The 20,750-nt window shown below is 34.6% G+C and overlaps 1 protein-coding gene across 1 annotated transcript in view; it reads right to left on the bottom strand.

Moving 5' to 3' along the window:
* Positions 1 to 14,882: 14,882 nt before the first annotated feature.
* The window catches only part of LOC142336361 (NAD kinase-like), a 48,228-nt gene continuing 42,360 nt past the window's right edge, over positions 14,883 to 20,750 (bottom strand). The window contains exon 8 of the mRNA XM_075385136.1: positions 14,883 to 15,549. Within this exon, the coding sequence (XP_075241251.1) occupies positions 15,345 to 15,549 (205 nt within the window). The 3' untranslated portion in view covers positions 14,883 to 15,344. The remainder of the gene's footprint in view (positions 15,550 to 20,750) is intronic.

Genomic DNA, 20,750 nt, shown 5'->3' with positions numbered 1-20,750 from the left:
CAATTATGTAGTGCTCGTATGTTTGAAGTGCTGAAATTACACCACATAGTTCACGTGCGGTGGTACTCATTTTCTGCTCTTCTTTAGTGTAAATTCTGGAGTTAAATGACACTATTCTCTTCCCTTCAGGAAATTCCTGTACTAGGATAGAGCCAACGCCAATTGAGGAGGCGTCTACGTGAACGTGAAAAGGATGTTTTGTGTCTGGTATAGCTAGTATGGTGTCCTCACTAATGCGGTCTTTTATACTTTGGAAAAGTTTTTCATGTTCCGCTGTCCATTCGAACTTAGTTTCGGTTTTGGTTAAGTCGTAGAATGGTTTACAGTCTACATGCAAGTTTTTTACGTACATGCTGTAGAACCCTAAGCATCCTAGAACTCTCATTACATCACGTTTGTTTTCTGGAGATTTCAAGGCTTTGGGATCTGCTACCCTTTTCTTGACTGGTTGAATTCCTTCTTTGCCTACAATGTGGCCAAGGAACTGAACTTTTCTAAGAAAAAACTTAGTTTTTTCGGGTTGCGCTTTTAAACCTGCTTTTCTTAATAATAAATGGTAGTTTTCAATAATTTCAAACATTTCGTTTTCAGTTTGAGCTTGCATGATAGTGTCGTCAATGTAAGTTATGGCTTGTTTTCGTTTTATTAGTGGTGCAAAATGAATAGTCATTATTCGGCTAAAGAAGTTAGGAAGACCACAAAGGCCGTAAAAACCTCTTTCAAATGTGTACTGTTTTGAACCAATTACAAAACTTACTAACTGCTTTGTCTCCTCGGTGAGGGGGACTTGATTGTAAGCTGAACACAAATCACTAGTAGTGAAGTAGTTCCCTTTGAGCTTAGTCAATAGGCTTCCTATTGGTTCTAGGGGCCATGAATATCTGCTGAGGTCAGTAATTGAATTTAGATAGCGTGCGTCAATTACGAGTTTTATGGTATTTCCTTTAGGGAGGATTATTATCGGGTTAATGAACTCGGAACCCATTTCGTTTTCGTTTCCCATTTCACGGATAATACCTGTTTTGCACAACTGATCCAAAAGAATTTCTAGTTTTTCTTGATAATGAAGGGGTACTTTGGATGGTCTTTGTTTTGACAACGTGACGTTGGGCAATAGTTTTACGTTGAATTTTTGTTTAATTTTTCCAACATCATATTTATGTTGTGAGTATACGTCTTTGTTATGAACTAGTGTTTCCAATAACTGTAACAGTTTTTGGTCAGAGATGTCTGATTGGCTAAAATCAAATTTTTTAAGGAAAGTTTGGTCTGTATCTGAAAATTGGCCAATTATTTCTGGTTTAACCTCAATGGGTCGCAAACTATCCTCTCTTTCACTGTGGGGTTTTAAATTTTTTAGATCGTCACTGAAATCAGTTTCTAATTCGTAATTGTCAGTAAAGTCTTGTTCACGCTTACGTTTTTCAGTTTTTTTCTGTTTATTAGTTTTGTGATTTGAAATAGTTTTTTCGGAGTTAGGTTTTGTTATTGGAGAAACACAATTTTCACTTACATGAAAAACTTGATTCCAATCGGTCTCACTAGTCAAAAGATGGTCTATAAAAGCAAGATTGTCTACAACTGTAAAGTTTTTCTTTGGCTCAATCTGAATGTCCTCTAAGGTGTGACCTATTGGGCCTTTAGCAATGACAACCTTATTATTTTGCGGATTGTTTAACATTATAGGTAACTCCTTTTCCTTTTGGAAACATCTTACATTATAGGTATAAATACCTTTTTTCTGTAACTCTGATCCAATAATAAAGGATGTTCCTTTTCGGAAAAATTCGTTAGTGGGCTTGATGGTGATAACACGAGTTGTTTGGGGAGCTAGATGAAGTTGGATGTCCATAAAAACCGTTTTGTAGAGACTAACATAGGGGTAACTTTTAGTTTGATATCTGCTAAGTGAAATGAAAATGCCGGGATAAATTTTTAGTTCAATTTTTGGTGTTGAAATATCAATTGATTTTGTAGAGCTATCAAGAAAGTCCATTCCCAAAATGTTTGGCTTACATCCGTCTTTGGCTGAAACCCATGTTTTTATTTTCACGTTGTATTTTCCTTCTATGTCGAATGATGAATTGAAAGTAATATATCCCAAGAGCTTTAGTTTTTCTCCGTTAACGGCTACAGTGTTAGTTTTTATTTTGACAAGATCTAATTTTTGTGTTTTTTATATTTCACTGTATGTATAGTAGTTAATAATAGAACTGGTTGCACCTGTATCAAGAAGGAACTGGGTTTCTAGACCGTTATTTTTATTCTTGTCTCCGACGGGTTGGTATAAGTTAATATAAATATGTTTGTTGATGATTTTATTAGTGTTATTAGTTTCAGAGGGTGACGGAGACTGGTCTAGTTTAAATTAGCATGATTGTTTTCATCATCGCTGAAATAGGAACTAGAGCTATTGTTCATGAAGTGCACTTTAGGACTTCGCTCTCGGCTATTATCTCGTGAGTTATAGCCACTGTTAGGTCTGTTACCTTGTCTATTTGAATCATTGCTTCGTTCGTTTGAATAATTTCTGTATCTCTGCTCACTGTTTGGTCTATCTCTGCTACTATTTCTATCAGACCTGTATGAATCTCTCTGATTTTGTCTATCTCGAGAGTCGTAACTACCTGACCGATGTCGGTTTGATGAAGTGTAATTGGATGGATGAGGAGAGTTACTCCTATAATTAGGAGTGTGTTGTCTGTTGTTTTCACTTGGATAATTATCTCTTCTTCGATCGTTATTGTTCGGGTAATGACTTTGCTGTCCTGGTGATCTACCTCGGTTTTGACGATAATTATCTGTAAACTTATCTCTGGTTTGCGGAGGCTGTTTGTTTTGTTCTTTATTTTCTTTGCGTTTGTAGCAGTATGCAATTGTGTGACCAGACTTTCGACAATATTTGCAAAATCTGGTTTGATTTTGGTTCATTCGGGGGTTGTTGTTATTATATGTTGCGTTGATTTTGTGGTCTTTCATTAAACTTGTTAGTTCCCTGATCTGATTTTTTAGACCTTCAATTTCTAATTTGTTATCCATGCTGTTGGATGATGTACCAGTAAATTCACTGCTCACTGCAAAACTCAAATCTTTAGTCGATACATGATCTCTAAGTTGTTGCCAAGTGGCACCTACATTTTCGATTAGAAATTGATGTGCTTTCTGTTTTAGAGCGGGTGGTGTTAGTCCTCTAACAAAATATTCCATACTTTTTCCCTCTCTGAAGGCTTCATTGAAATCGGGATCCGGCCAACCTTTTTCTATTGTTTTGGTTAATCTGTGTATGTAACTTTTGATTAGCTCTTCTGGTTGTCTCCTTAAGTTTTCTACTTCAATCCCTTTTCTGTACTTATCCTTTTCATCTGTAAACCTGGCTATGAATTGCGTTCGGATGTCATTCCACGCTAATGCTGGATTCAATGATTCAAACCACTGCAGGGCGGGTCCTCGCAAAACCGATTCGAAAAGTGCTCTCTGCCTAGCATCATAAACTGCGGCTTGGTCAGGGTCAGCTGCTGGTCTAGTTCCGAGAGAGAATTGTATTTTTCTTATTATAAGGTTGATAAAGTCTTGTGCGTCCTCTGATGGGTCTAAACCGGTAAATTTTTCAAGTGCTATGTCGGGATATGCTACTACGTTTGCCATTTTTGATTAAAGTTAAGACCGTAAATTTTGTTTTAAAATTTTGTTTGTGTAATAATTTTTTTTTTTTGGTTTATGTGTATTGGGTTATATTGTTATAGCTGAATTAGAACGCGCTATTTTCTATGAGAAATCAGGCTTTGTTACCTATATATGTTCGACTATCCCCGTCTTCGGCCTATGCGTTGGTTCAAAAGAGAACCCGCAGCCTCACCCACTCAGGCCCCAGCTAAACTTACTAACAAAAGTGGGACCTCTAGCCTATAGGACTAGAGAACTGCATTGAGTGGATCGCATCATAATGTTCGGTGTGCAATGAACAATGCGTGAGGACAATTATCGAACTTGTGACTTACTTAGAAAGCCTGAAGACCTATAAATTTGAAGTGCTAACAGTACAAGGTGAAAAAAATTGTAGCACGTTTTAATTCAGCTAACTAGTAAAGGTTCTCTATATATATAAATATATATATATATATATATATATATATATATATATATATATTTATTAATTAATTATAAATTAATTTATTAATTATAATTCAGAAGTGTTTTGGTTAATATTTGTAATATCTATTGTGTTGTATGAGGGTATTTCAATATTACTATTTGGAATCTTTAGTAAGTTTAGTATATTGAAGAATTCAGGGTTATTCCAAATGTACGTGATAAAAAAATTCGCAAAGGAAGTTGGCTCAAATTTGTAGAAAATTGCTAGGAAAGTGCTATTGTTTGTTATGAATCGTGTCACTTTGCCCGTTTTATTATTTGTTGTAACTGTGATATTCAGATGTTCAACGATTATGGTTTGCACATTGTCCATTAATTCATTTGTTAAAACCTAAGTTATCAAAAGATGAGAGGTGCTAGAATAGTAAACTTAAAATGAAAAAGCGACAAGGTTTATAAATCTAGAAGAGAGTTAACAATATCTAAGTTTGGTTAGAATCGATTAAAACAACTAACTTCTCTATTAGAAATATCCCACCTGGGTAAAAATAGTGTTAACAGAGTAAAGAAACTTTTGCCTGATTGGGTTGGACTGATAATTTATTCTTTTCGTTTCTGCTAGCAGTTGATTTCAATAAAAGCGGTGCAATTACGGTATACGCGCGTGCTATTTGTTAAAACCGAATTATCAGATAATTAAAAACAAAATATCAGGCGTGATTCTTTCCTCTGGTCGCACCAGTTATCATAATCGGGGCTGTATCCAGAATATATCCGAATTGTCCACAACCTCGAAAATGATAAAGTAAACCAATCGCTGTGTTATCGCTCTTGGTTTACCGATTAGTGCGTATAAGTCTCAGTTAAATTACTAATGTGGTTAAATAAGTTATTAATTCACCAAGTTATGTATACAGTTAGAAAACCCGTTCCAATCTAATAATATTTAAAATATAAAGCTACAATATTGAACACCTATAAAAGGCTCTTCGTTCTCAAATCAGCGGGGATAGCTGGAACTTATGAGCTATACTGAGTTTGGCTTACCAGTTTAGTTTCAGGACGGTCGGATTAGATTTTAGAAAAAAAACTAAAGTTTAGTCTGAGAGTTTGTTTGTGAGGAGAATGTGCGGAAGTAAGTAGAGTTTTACAAGTCAAAAATTTGGCTATTTTTTAACAGTTTTTCTGCCAACTGATTTTCAGGATTCTCGGTGTGTTCTCTTTTTTCAATTCAGAGATTTCTCTCTCTCCACTTCGTTTCGAGAGAGAACCATCTGCGCCACGTCAGATGGTTGACGACATCTGACGTTGCGGGATGAAAATAACACACCATTTGGTGATTCAGTATTTATTCACCAAGTTTGCTGTTTGTTTTAAGTGGCAGTTGGTTCTCCAGTAGCTGCTTCTTTTATGTTTGTGGTAGAAAGTACCATATGGTGCAAGAACCACGGAGCCAAAGTTTTCAAGTGTGACTCAACTCTAACTCAACTTTTTGTGACCTTGGAGGGTTTTAAAAGTGAACTAGAAAGGTGTTTCTACGGTTACAATGGGCTCTTTAAAGTTAAGTGTAAGGAACCAGTCAGGAAGGTTAGCATCGAATGGGTTCGCAGAAGCACTGATAGGTCAGAGTATAGAACTGAAAAAAACGAGGTTCTCTAATGTGCGTTGGCACAATGTTCCCACCCCGCTCATTCGCATTCTTGGCAGTATTGTCTGCCAATTGAAGCCGAGACAGACAACCTTAAAATAGCTTAAATTCTGTTATTTTTTTGATAGAATATTTTAAAAAGGAAAGTCGTGTGATTCAAAAGCTTAAAATCAGTGAGATTAAACTTTTTCATTTTACTAGAATAAACACTAGAACAAGAGAAACAAAAAACATGGAATAGACTGTAATGAAATTTTGTCAAGTAAGATCCCGACAAGAACAAAAAATCAAGTAAACAATTAGACTTCACCAAACAAAACTGAAGATCCAGAAACCAATCTCTAGCCCGTTTTCAAAATAAATCCTTATCAGTTATGTTTTTTAAGTAACAATTTTATTTTTTAAAGCCTTTGTTGTGTGTTCTAAATTTGATTACAATTCGACTTTATATTCTCTAATGAGATTTCTAAGTGAGTGCGGACGTTTAATAAAAAATTGGCCTCTGCACTCACCTATACATCAAGTTTAAGAATGCAAACTCAGGTACATTATAAATAGATGTCAACCCAGGTAGACAATTAAGAGGTAAGTTAAGATTAAGGTAGGTTGTGAAGTTTGCCTATGGTTCCCATCAAATAGTTGATCTAACAAATTGGTTATCATATAATATAAACCTAGATATGCTGATATGCAGAATAAGAGAGAAAATTTGAAACAAGAGAACTCCGTCTTTTTAAAATTTCCAAACAACTTATGGGAAAACAAGACAAAAATTTAAAAAACAACAACAAAACAACAATTGAACGGACGTATGTACAAAAACAAAATATTTCAGGAACACTAATGGCGTTTAATATGAATAAAAATACGATCGAGCAAATTGTCAACCGTTTCTTACCAATTAATCTTTTGAAAAATTACAAATATCAATTCATATAAGAACAAATATAACGAAACGAGTACAAAGGCAAAAGAATGACAGCAGAACAAAAATACTGGAATAAACCAACAAAATTGTTCCAAAATCAAATTGACTTTCGGAGAGTAAATTTGAGTTTGCAGCCAACTGTAATCACCACATTTGCATGATCCTTCGTCAGAAGACTGATCAGATTTAATATCATTGAGACAGAACAACAAAAACAACAATTAACGGAAAATCACAAAAGTTTACTACCCGCTTGAAGAGAATTCAATGTGAAAAACAGAACAATAACAAAACTAAAACAACTAAGTACATAGGCTTGACGCTTGACAAAAAAACAATGGTGCAGAGAAATTTTTTTTTGGAAAAAGCCTCAAAATCTAAAGAGAACCATTGAATAAGTTGGGAAACCATTATCTGTGACATGGACATCGTATTTTTTGCCTATTCAATAAACCAAAAGGAAAGGACATTAATCATCCTAAGTTTTAAGACATAAGAAAGAAATCAAATAGAGTAAAATACAGTCAATTTTTTATTTAGTCAAATTTTCAATTTTTGTTTACGCATTTGTTTACGTAGAGAAACAAGGAAAACAACATTTTATAGCTCTCAGCATCTAGATTTGATTTAAATAAACAACATATGCAAAGGGGAACTCTTTAAAGTTGAAATTTTTAAGGGAAAATCAAACAGAAAAAACATCCCTCGGGGGGGGGGGGGGTGACAAATTGCGGGGAAATTTAAGACCAAAATAAACGGAGAAATTTGTAGCATCTTCGGTTAGCTTAAATAGAGTTTTGACTGTCACGAGTAAATTTTTACAACTTTGAGCCTAAAATTCTGAATTTTAACTATTTTTGAACAATGCCAACTGAAAATTTCGAAGAAAAAAGATTAAGTTGGTTCTTTCATTTCAAAACTTTGTTTAAAACAATTCATTGCGTCTCGCTGTTTTATGCTAATCAAAAACTTTTTTAAGAATCAAGGTTTTTTTTGTATTGAAATTTTTTTGTAAAACAGAAGTCCTGAGGCAATTTAGAGCTCCAAAAGCAGTAAAATTCAATTTGTGAAAGCAAAAGAAAAAGATTTTCTACATAAGAGTTGTTTCTGTACAACTTTCTTCAGATTTCATTAGATTGAAACTTTTTCAAAAACCGTGAAGACGTGAAGAAGCCAGTTTCATGGAAAGAACATCGAATCATTTAGTTTCCTTATGGAAAATTGAAAATTGAAATGTTTTCTTATCTTTTTCTAATTTTAATTCCCTATATCACCAGAGCAGGTCGCTCGAAAAAACCTCATCTAGCATACTTTAATAGAGAAAAATTTTTAAAAAGGAGAATGTTTCTAACGCTAGGTTGAAGAACTTAAGAAAAGCATTCAAATTTTTTTTGAAAGTTAGAAGGGAATTATTCTTCACATCTGGCATCTGAAATTGCTCTTCGAGGTGATCGTTTTGAGTCTAGAATCATTTCTGTAAAAGTAAAGCAAAACATTTTGTTGATTTTCAAACTCCTCAAATAAAAAACAAAGATGACACACAAATTCTTTTTTCAATGCGCAGAAAATTATACAAATTTTTTATTTCATTAATCACACACCAAAATAAAATATAAAATACACCAACTTAAAATACGCCAAAAAGTGAAAAGGCTGAAACGTAAACTAAACTGGCGCTATTGGATAACTCAAGGCATTATACTTAAACGCTGCTAAATAAGAAGCTAAAAGGATAGTCTTCTCTTGAATGTTGAAAACAATTAGCGGCAGGGTGCAAAAACTGCCAGAAATCTAGAAAAAATTAGAAATATTACTTAATATTTGCTGCAAATTGCAGTTTAAAAATGTCTGAAATCAAAATTGCGTTTATTTAGTCTAGCTGATAACACATCTGCGAGATTTAAAAAGAAAGAATTGGCCCATTATGCTCGTGAAACAACATAAATTACAAAATCTTGGTCTCTGTTATAAAAAATTTGTTTTCATCCGCCAAAAATGGCTGGATGATTTTGGTTAAAACAGTACAAATATTTGTCTCCAATGAGTTTAAGGTGCTTCCGTATACTTCCAACGATTTTTTGATAGAAATTAATGGTTGCTTTTGCAACCTTGAGAGTTATGTTGGAACATTCTGTGCTACGCGTAGATTCGGACGAGCCACCTTGTTATCTACCTCTAAAGACCATAGTTATTGCGATTAAAGCTCAAGACCAAAACGTTGAGAAGTCAAAGTTCGCTCAGTTTTCCAGTAATTTCTTTCTCTGTTATAAAAAGTTTTAGCTTTGAACTATAACTAAACATATGGTTGCGTTATGACACCATTGCAGTTAGTAAAACTTTGCTTTAACTCGACCGTGATGTTTTGTTAAAACTACAGAACAAAACCATACACTTAAGTCGCAAACCAAAAAATCACTAAATTTTCACAAAACTAGTAGCTTATAGTAATCAAAACATCTAATTTTTAATCAAAAACATCCGAAAGCTTCCTTTACAACTCGTTAGATTTTCATTGGGTCGATATATTCATCGAGTCGTAATTGCTAGCATTAGAAAGCTTGTCAAGCGTAAATTATCAAGACTTTTTGCAATTTGGTTTTTTCAAGCACTTATCTAGGTTTCAAGTTTTCTGAACATTAGCCTGATTTTCATTGTTTTGTTCCCGTTTTTCTTAATTTTTGTTCAAATTTTGATCAACTTTGCTAAATATTCTCTGATGAATAATGGCACCAAAAATGCTTCTTTAGCTCATTTTTTCACACTTTTCCAGTAGAGCTTCCGGTATAAAAATTGCTGAAAAACTTTTTGTATATCCAGATATGGGCCGCTTACTCTCGGCAATTCTACCTTCGGCCCCCAAAAAACTGTTCTGCAAAAAAACAATTTCCCGGCTTTTCGCTCATTTAAATCGAGGTTGATCAAAAAATGCTTATTTTATTTTTGATGTTAACATTTTTTGCGAAATTATCGATTACGCAACTATTAGTAACAATTACGTTATTCAACAGCCCTGCAGTGATAGCAAGGCCAGTTTTGGTCTCTTGATGGAGCTTTACTATGAAAAACAATTCTACCTAAATTCTTTTAAATTTCTTTGCAATGTTTTTTGTCTAACTGCAATCAAATCTGCTTTCACTTTGAGGTTCAATTTACAATAGGTTCCGCAAAACTTTAATAGAGGCTCAAAGGAAAACAATTATAAATTCAGAGTAAAAACAGGGTTTTCATGGCCCCGACAAAGTATTTGCAAATGTTTAAATGAAATCTTGACTTACGCATACATTTGTTGTTCATTTTGTAGTGTTAAGACATAGTTTCTATAATCAAAGGACTAACTTCCTATCCAGGAAATAATTGTAAAACTATCTTTTGTTTTCAATCGACGCCTAAAGGCTCTTATGTCTTTGAGAGTATTTCTTTTTAAAAAACATTGCTTTGTGAAGTTAACAACCCACTTTACTTTGTTTCTGTCAGTTTGTCGCTTATTCTAAATAACGAGTGGTCTCAACTATTCCCTATTTAAAAAAATTAGTTGTATTTAAAAGGGGTTGGTTTAAATAATTGACTCTTATGGCTTTGAAAATATGTTTGAACAAAAGTCTCAGTGAACTTTTAATCTCTGCCACCTTCCTAACGTTTTATTGTCAACTAGTGACGTAGTTCTACTAAGGAGAGGTCCCATCATAATTTTAGTAAAGGACAAAAATCTTTTACCGGATTTGTGCTTTAACTAATGGTTTTGCTTTTTTCAATACCATGAGTTTTCAAGTTAAGATTTGCCTGTATTTGTGGTTCCCTACTACTTGTTGTTGAAAGAAGTTCCAGATATACGTATTCAACGTTTTAAGTAAATCGTGTACGGTAATAATGAGTTCGACACTTTTCTCGCAATTTTTTTTCTGGGGTTTTGATTTCCACCTGTAATTGATGTAGTTTTTGTGGTCGTTTGAAACATTCTGAGTTAAAAGTTTCATTGGTTTCCAATTGAAGCATAATCGAAATCATTTAACTCCTCCAGTTGACAGTTGATGGTTTCAATGATTTTGAAATAATTTCATAAAAAACATCAAGTTCATGTTTATTTTTCTTTTTTTTTATCTTTTTTGGCAATTTTTAATTTAGTCTCATAAAAGTTAGCTCCCGTTCACTTTTTTGTTCGGTAATTACTAATCTCTAATAGTTTAATGCTTCAACTGACGTTTTTATGACTTTAACACTGAGTTCTTTTTTTTTTTAAAAAAAATGTCAGCTTTTGAAGCTGGTCAAATTATGCGGTTCATTTTGTTATCATTTCATAGTAGCGCATTGTTGAAATTTAGCACTTTAGTTTAAAGCAGCCCCAATGTTGTTCAATTTGGGCAAAAGCAGGTATGTAATGGTAATAAAAGCAGGTAACTCATGCTTTTAACGGCTTCAAAATTTTGTGTTCAAGCATTTTGTTTTTTTTTTTGTAGTCTTGCCTGTTTTTATTGTTGTTTTTGCAGTCCAACCACTCAATGTCTCTGTGATGTCGGCAAGTGTGGTGTCTTAGTGATGTCGGCTTCTCAAGCAGTTACATATGAATGCATAGTGTATTTTTAGTAGAAAAATGATGGTGGTTTTCTTCCAATAAGGGAAAATGAGTCATCAAATTGAGCTCAATTAAAGTTTTTTGTTGTTATATTTTGTATTTGTTTTGCCATGAAGTTCCCAGTGGTCCAGCAGGTCCTAACGGCAGGTCTCAAACTTTATAGCAGGACGCAACGGTCCCCTAAGGCGGTAGTAATAAATTTATTTAAAAGTTTGATTTTATGACAAGTATTATGGGAACATTTGAATGTTGCCCATCTCTTCCTCAGTTGGTTGACATTTAAGTCAAACTGTGGATGAGCAGAGTCGGAAAATTGGGCGAATATTATCGAGCCTTCTTATTTGCTTCACTTTGAAGAGTTTTTCTCTTTGCAATTTTAAGCAATCGAATTCATATATCTTGTTTATTTTAGTTACTTAAGTTACTACGAGACTTGAACAAGCAATAAATGAGCAACATTTTTTGAAACTTCAAAGCTCATTTCATCTAAGAGATGTAAAAAAATTATCTGCAAATTCAAGCCTATCAATGGTAGAAATGAGAACTATTAATCGCATCTCAGGTTAAATTGTTTTCACGAGAACGTATTTGTTTACCTTACTGTTGTCAACAAAAAGATGACATTACAAATTTCATGAATAAAATAAAGCGTTGCCATCACTTAAGTTAATTTGAACCAAACCTTATCTGTTCAAAGTAAATTATGACTTGAAATATTTCTTATTCAGCATGTGTTGCATTACTCGCAATCTTTTCGGAAATTAAAACGGAAAAAATCTTTTAAACAATTAATTTTTCATTTTTCGATACATGTACATATGATTCACAAGCCTTGCCGGAATGAGTTGCACCTCAACTTGTATAACTGAAGTTTTCTTCTCGAGAAGTATTTATTTTTGAGTTGTCAGGGTACCGTATGGCACAAATACTGGAAGCATAGAAACAATTAATGAAAACTGATTTCCATTTTCGTGTACTTACAATGACCTCAAAACTTTTTACCAGAATACTTCAGTTTCCAACTCTTCCCCCATGCAAAAAAGCATAAACAGCTTTACGTACAAAAGATGGTACTATAACAAATGTTGAAAAAAAATGAGCATTGCCTGTCTAACTTATGGCCCGAGAAAGTCAATCAGCAGATTTACAAACTTAACGGTTTTAATTGCGCTAATTTTGAAAATCTATTTTCTTCAAGTGTCAAAGTTGAAACGTACATGTTTAACGGGTTAGAATGGAGCAGTGCTCCCAGGAAGCATCTGAGTTGGAAATTTCGCAAATACTAAGTTGCAGGTTCGATTAGTTTCTGCTATTAAATTGTCAATATACTTGCTTCTACCAACGATAGTCACATTTATGCTTATAATTTACGTTTGCATTGTAGTCTAGTCATTTATTTTCATTAATCATAGCATTACACCGCTTCGTTCGATGAAAGCGTCCTGCAGTCAATCAAATCAATCACACGTGATTATCTTCTGTCTCAAGGGAGCTGTTCTCTTCCTTTATCTCTGCTAGAATTGCACCCCTCACACTTGATAAATTTTGCTTATATTGATTGCTTAAATTCCCCTTTTAGAGTCTAACGAATCATTTTTGCATCACCCAGTGTAAAAACAAATATCAAAGCAAATTCATGCACATAGTTTCCCCACAAAGACCGTTCCCACAAACACAAAAAATTATGTGCACTTTTTCAATGAAGAAGTTATTGTTCTCAATATTTTTTCACAATATAAGTGCTGTTTTTCGTTGCAGAAATATTGATTTTTGCAATTAGATTGATTAGCCATGACATTTAAGATAAATGCAAAATCGTAGCTGCCACATAGCTATAATACTTGTTCAGTATTCCACAAAAGAAAAATGCCCCTTATCCATGTATATAATTTCAGATTCGAGATGTTTAGGTGATGCAACACGAAAGAACAGCTTTCTTTTCTATGATTCGCCAAAATACATTTGCTGATGAAAAATATATTTTCAATATCTGTATAAAAGAAATATATATTGCTACAGTTCGTATATTCTAATTGTACATTTATTATTCGACAAATCATCATTTTATTAACAAACACAAAAGATGACAAACCGGATCAGCTAAGCCGACAGAACTTCAGCCAATAACCGAATTTTGTCAAGGAACCGAAAAAATAGTACGTTTTATTCATTTTAGGCGACATTTCCAAATTTCTCAAGGTCGAATAAGTTTAAAAATCCAAATTAGACCTTTTAGTTCGCCTCGCCCGAGATCATAACAAAAGCCAAGTCTTATGGTCTGGAAAAGTCTTATGAAATTTTATTTATACTTATACGCTAAAATTGATGTTTCCCCAGTACATTTTAGACTCGGCGTTTCTTATGTCAACCATGTTCAAAAAATTTTATTTTGCTTACTGTCTTTGTTCGTTCGGCTTAGATTCCTTCGGCTTAGTCGAACACTCATAAATCCATGAATTATATTTGAAGAAAGTTTGAGCAGACATCAGAAAAGGGAAAATGAAGATATAATGTCTGCGTGTGTATATATAATAAAGGAGAAGAGGTCTGTCTGGATTGGATAAAATGCAAAACATGACCGATTAAAGAAGTGACCATACTGATAAAATGAATAACAAGAGACAAATAAAAGTCCCCAGGAAACCAATCAGAGGCCTAAATCACCAATGTGCAATTAGGCAAGAAGCCTTAATTTACTCACCCTACCGAAATAATTAAATGCACCATGATTTCACTGTATGAATTTTCAAAAATGAAAACGGCGGGGGAGTTTTTATTGTTCAATATTTTGTTCTTCCGAGACTTGATGAAATACAATTTGAACTTAAAATGAGTCGAAAACTAGATTACATGTGCCTACACTGTACACCTCAGCAAGTAAAATTAGCAGTGTTAGAACCAGACTTAGATGATCGTTAACGTAACCCACAGAAAAATTTTTCTGTACTAAACAGATTTAGAGAGAATTATACAATAACTAATATCTAACCACATTAAATCTGTTTTCATGAGTTTCTCTGGGACTGTCGCGTTTTGATATCAATCAACAGCTGCTATCAATTTTACAAATAGTAAAAAATACCTCTTACAAACTCCATTTAATCGTAGATCAACACTGCTATTCAACAATCGCATGTACCTATGGAGGCACGATAAATCAATCACCTTACAGAAAAATGTTATAGACAAAATCCGTCTTTATGTTTCGTTCAATTCAAGCGATTTTAAGTCCAAAATGGGTGTCATCAGCCGCCAAATTACCTCCAAGAGTAAAAAAATGTTTTTCCTGAATTCTCATTGACCAAATTATGAACAAACCAAAATTTGACATGAGAATCATGCTTCTAGAGAATTATCAAAATCTCGCATCTTACAAAAAGCGTTGCGTGCAAGAAACTTGAAACAAAACCGTCACGCATCTTAGTTTGCGGAAGGTGTTTTTTCTAGTGTGATTAGCAACCATGTTTTTACTTGGTTCAGATGCAACTATCGATCATTATTAAAAAAAACTGTTACTTTTCCTCAAATTCTGTAGTCGATATTCTAAACCTCTTCAAAATGATACTCATTAACCAAAATTTTCATTTTTTTCTCAATAGGCTATGTTAACCCATACTAAAGTGATGAAAACAGACGATGAAAACTTTCGAGGAAAAAGAAACAGTTTTTGGATACTGAACAAACAAATGAGAGCAAGGCAAGATAATAATAAAATAAAGGGGAATGAAACTATGAACGAATAGATAAAGCTGGCAGAAATCATGGGGAATAAAATTCTCTAACTACAACTGGTGAAAAAAATTAATCAACAGCATCGAGCACAATCACAAAATTAAGGCAGCCAATTTTTCGTCATGTCATGATCCTTCACTACAATTGACTAGTTGTCCGTGATCAAATTCAGTAGTGCTTAGCAGTAATTCAACATCTCTCATTCAGAGTGGAATAATTCCAATTCCGACGCAATTTCAATATTTTGGGCTTCGAAGACACTAGTGGTGATATTAAAATACTAGCGCATATAGCGAAAGAACCAAATGTCATGGCAAAAAGATGACGTGTACAAGTTTTAATCGTTTTCTGTTTCCACCTGTCATAGAAGCAGTTCAGGATATTTTGTTGTCTAGAATAGAATATGACTTATTGTTCACAACAAACATTGAATTGCGTCTCCGCTCTTCGCCATCGCCGTTCTCACATGTGCCATTGAAGAACTTTGAGTGGTTCTTCGAGGTGGAGTGTAGGCTGCTCTCTAATAGGCTGGCCGATGAGGCACTTTTGGTCATTGACGGAGGAGAACTGGGGTGCCGCCTGTAACACGAATCTAGCATAAAGCACAGACAAAAAAAAACAACCGCAGCCAAGCTAAAGCCAGCTAAGCAGAAGCTGAGGCTATTAATAATCTCATTTTTATTAACATATAGCCGCCATTGATCTCCGTAACCCCGATTGGGATTGAAAAAAATAGAAAAGAATTCTGAACAAAAAATTTTGGAAGAGCAGAATATCTTGATGCCATTCCGAGGTTAGACATACTCTTTTTTCTCAATGAGAGGATACTGTTGCTCGTATCAATACCAATAACCATCAGAGATAGTAACTAAGACTTATAAGTTCAAGTATCTGAAATTGGGCTCTATGGGTTTATCCGGTTTCTATTCTTGATTTTGTTTTATGGCTCCGTTCATTTTGCGGATTTTCAAAGCAACTGCTGTTTGAAAGCGCTTTGAGCAGAATGCACAAAAAAAACACAAATCGCCTAGAGAAGTCAAGTAAAACTCACGCAAAATCTCGAAAAAGCTGTGACTAACAGTAGAAGGAAACAAACTTTATTCGACAAACTCCGGAAACGACTTGCAGTAGACATTCCTTTTGGACCGCGACCAATTATGCAATGAACAGAATGAGCATACTAATTAATTTACTACACATTTTAAACAAAAACAGCGGAAAAATAACATGAAAGGCTAAAATTGATATCTGGCAAAATATCTGATGAAAATTCTTCACAATTAACCGCCAAAGAAACCACTGCTGATCCAACAACTAACTTCCAAAACAAAAAGTCTATTCAATAACTGACTACCATTTGATGAAAGAAAATTCCTTTAAGAGTTAAAATGCTACGTCACGACAATTATTCTGGGACACTTTATAATTCGTCCATTCGATCAGTGAACTACCCAATGACATTCAGAGAAACGCTAAAAAACAATAAATGGCAAGCAACGTAAATTCAAATATATATTGTAAAACTGCCATGTATAACCTTGAAGTAACAACTAGTATGAAACCTATAGAATAACGGGTTTATTTTAGCACAGCAAATTTTTGCAGTGAAACATGATTCTGCAAAAAAAATTGGGCATGAGTTTCCGGTATGTTCGACGAGAATAAAGCGGTATGTTCGACTGTCTTCTTTGGTGGTGCACAAGAGCGATAATTTCACTCGCTGCGTTAAGAAAAATTTGAAAACAATAATAAAAAATATACATCTTTGTTTTGCGGCACCCGAAGAATGGTTTCGAATTCATAATACATTTAGACGCTTAAGAATTGAAATATTTTCAGTTGTCCAAATTGCGAAGCAAGATTTTCTGATATGTGTTCTAAAAAACTCCGGTGAGCAAAATCGTTTTTTTCTATCTTTCAGGCATCGTCATTACTCGAGATCTCGTATCTTTTGACTCCCCTCGTTTTGGGCGAATCATGTGAAAAATTTTTGTATACTGTCCTCTTTCATTGGATCACATTTTTCGAACGTTATTTCCACAATTATTGACTGAAAGCAGAAACATAACCCACTACATCGGGCGAATTGCTCTCAAACGACCGGCGAGCAGTTGGCTTCGTCAGTAGCTAGGCAGAGTTTAGTGAGGCTAGCTTTAGCTTTAATTGAAGGGGCGTAAGTGAGCGCAGCGGGGGGGGGGGGTGTACCGGGGGGCTGATGGGGTGACAACGGTGATGGGGGGGGGCAACAGTGGGGGGGGGGGGGTCAATCTCTAAGAACCGCCCTTCGCACCATAAGTAAGTCTCCAAAACAGATTCTGTGAATCGCATACTTAAAGACTAGTGAGCTGAAAGGTGCGTAAATGTTGATTTTTTCGGTTAATAGAGACCAGCATTTCTAGCTATTACCACGCCGGATATAGTCTAACCCCATTTACTGGAAACTTCTATTGCCAGCTAGAAGTGAAACTCTCGAATTGAAACTACACGTAGATTACAGGCACGTGTTTTCTGCAGCGGTCTTCAGGGCAACACTATTTTTTCCCGCAACTGATGAGACTTGTTCGCAGAAGACAGGTGAAAGTTCCATACAAAGCTGCTGGTTGACCTTCTCTACAGGTTGTTAAATATATATATATATAAACCAGCTTTAAATAGTTCTCAGGAAACAGACTTTTCGGTTCGCTCACAGGTGACAGATAAGCTGCAGTGCATGTGGACAAAACTCTATTAAGTTTAATAGCCTGACTTGATAAAGAGTTTTGTAATTGTAGCGTATTAGGGGGAAGGGGGTCCAAGCAGGCGCAACTACTGAAAAACGTGACCACAGCTATGGATTTCAACTAGTTTCTCTACTTGCAAGCCTAGTAGGCTATTCATTACACCAACTGGTCTGAATCTCTCGAACTTAATTTCTCTAGCCAAGTATACTTTGAGCAAGTAGAACATAACGCATCGTAGTCTCTCGGAATACAAATTTTAGTTTATTCTTTTGGCGCTTTTGCTGTAGAAGCTCAGAATTACAGAGTAACTTAATGCCCTCTGACTTAACCAGTGTCTCGGTCAGACAATGAGAAATCAAGAAAAATTCCATTGAAAAGACCAACAGGAGATAATGGCTACTACCTTTGTTTGAAAGGATTTAAACCTCACGATGAAGCCGAGGTTCAAGCTAATATGCATGTTCTTGAAGGCAGGAAATTAAGAACCAATCATAAGCTTGAGTTCATAAAAGCAATTTTCTATCAAAGTCACCCTACCAAAAGGAAATGACCTTCCACCTAAGCAGGTAAACACAGAATTCTTGAGGGGCGAAAAAAATGTTTGGAAATTCCCTGGAATGACACAGAGCATGTAAGATATTTCACCATAAAAGTCTTAGAAATGGAAATTAGCAGTTAAATTACAGGCAGCCAATAAGCTGATCCTGAAACGGCGAAAGTCATTGTTACGACAAAATGAGATGAAAAACTATACAGTTCGTAGGAAATAAAAAGACGACCAGGCTAGCTTATGCTTAATGGAAAGGGGTGGTTGGGCGCCGTGAGCGGAACAGTAGTGGGCTGGGGGGTTGCGGTGGACGGAGAGGAAGTCAAAGTCTCAAAAACCGCACTAACACCATGAGTTTATGTCTCCTCAACAGTTTCAGTGAATCGCATAATGAGACTGGTAAGGCGCTGAGAGACCTGTTCAGCGATTTAATGCCCTCCGGTCTTTAACTTTTTATCGCGTTTTTGAGGGCCAAAACTTAAATGGTCAGAGTAAAAATCAGCCGCGCAAAAATTCAATAAAAAGACCACAGGACTAAACTTCGTTAGGGAATCAAACAAGCACATTGGCACCATAGACAATTAGACGCATTGGCATACATTTGCACCATAGACACTTAAACACCATACATCTGTGAATAAAGACGCTGTTTTACCCACAAAAGATGATAAACAGAATCCAAATAGGAATAAGGAGAAATCAGGAATATGTACATATTCTTATAGTGCCATTCATAAACCCTGAGAATAATTTGCAGTTCTGAGTAGCCTGCTTCACACCCCTTAATTAGCATTCATCGATGAAAGTATTATAATTTAACATGCATTGTCAGTTGGTAACAAGAAAAATAGCATAAAAAGGAAGGACTAATATAATTGCTAACTTAGTTTCAGATCAATTAATAAACATACCCGGCAGATTGCCGGAAAATTACCGCCGTTGATTCCAATAAGCATGATTGGGATCGAAAGAATAGAAGATATCGAAAAAGATTTTTGTACAAAAACATTCTTAAGTCCGATTTATTTTGATGGCATTTCGTAGTTGAACACACTACTGTTTCTTAGAGAGAGGCTACAGGGGCTACTATCAATACCAATAAGCATAAGAGATGGTAACTAAGACTTATAGGAACGACGTTCAAATAGCGGGCATCTAAAATTGGGCTTTATGGGTTTATCCCGTTTCTATTTCTGACTTCAATTTTTTATTGTGACTCTGTTCATGTTGAATTGCTTTGCTGAGCAACTGATGTTCAAATTCACTTTTAGCAGAAAGAGAGAAGAGAGAAACTAGTCTAGAGAAGTCAAAAAGGTTTCATGCAAAATGCTGAAAAAGCGGCAAAATATTAAAGCGAAAAAAAGTTCGACTAAGTAAAAAAAAACATAGCCGGAAGAATTCCGGAAAATTGCCCATACCTATGACTAAACAACTAGAACAACTATTGTGAACCCTAAACCTCCAAAAATGCCATAAAAAATTAAGGAAGAATAGAAACGGCATTCAAAAACAAATTGAACAAGAAAAAACTATAAAAACTTAACGAGTTTTTTAATAGTACAAGGAAACAAAAAGCCGAGTAAAGTTCATTTGCAACTAGAACAATGACAACAATGAGCAAGTCGTTTTAGGCTAAAAAACTATGCAAAAAAATTATGAAAAATGGTTTAAAATTTCTCAATTTTTTCTGTCAATTTTTCAGACATCAGTTTCTCGTTCTCTCAAAAACAGCTGAATGAACAAAAACCACTCCCTTTTCGCTCGACTCTTCAGATTTTTTCAGCGCCAAAATCACTCCAAAGTTTTTTACGCGTTTCATTTCCCGCTTCAAAAATCACTCAAATAAAATTGATTAAGTAAAGACATTAAGAAAAGTTAGTAATAACTGTCATTGAAAAGTGCTCTAAATATATTCCATTAAAACCTATAGAAAAGTTCCTATCAAAAACTAGAATACTAAAAAGTAGCAAAAAGCAAAATCAGAAGATTTCAGCAAAAATTCAAAAATCACAACAATTCGCGGAAATCTTCATAAAAATTACTCAATTATCTTTTTAAAAAAATGACTCAAAACTGACATCAAAATCATCAACACGCATCAAAAACAACTAAATTGGACTATATGCATCCCCAAATGCTATAAAAACTTGAAGAACACAAAGAGCATATAAAAAAAACTTGAAAGAAATCTTAAAAAATAAGCTTTTTTGATTTCACAAGAGCACATAGAGACAAAAAACGTTAAATAGAGCAAGAAGAAAACTGAAAAGCTTCCAAAACAAAAGGAAAACCGAATAGACTAAGAAACTTCTCTAAGTTTAGAAAAAAGAGCGAAAAACAGCAAAAAATTAAGAAGAATAATTAAAAATGTTTCAGTTTATTGTCATTTTTCTTAACAACATCGTTTAAAACTAAAGAAAATGTAATCACTTGTTATCTAAAGGCTCAGTAACTAACATGCCTCTATTCAAAGCCCATACAAAACAATAAAACAAGACAAAACGCAAAAAAAT

The sequence above is a fragment of the Convolutriloba macropyga genome, chromosome 3, assembly GCF_964194025.1.
Source record: "Convolutriloba macropyga chromosome 3, txConMacr16.3, whole genome shotgun sequence".
Lineage (NCBI taxonomy): Eukaryota > Metazoa > Xenacoelomorpha > Acoela > Convolutidae > Convolutriloba > Convolutriloba macropyga.
Note: the sequence above shows the minus strand (reverse complement) of the source record. Positions and strands in the feature narration are given on the sequence as shown.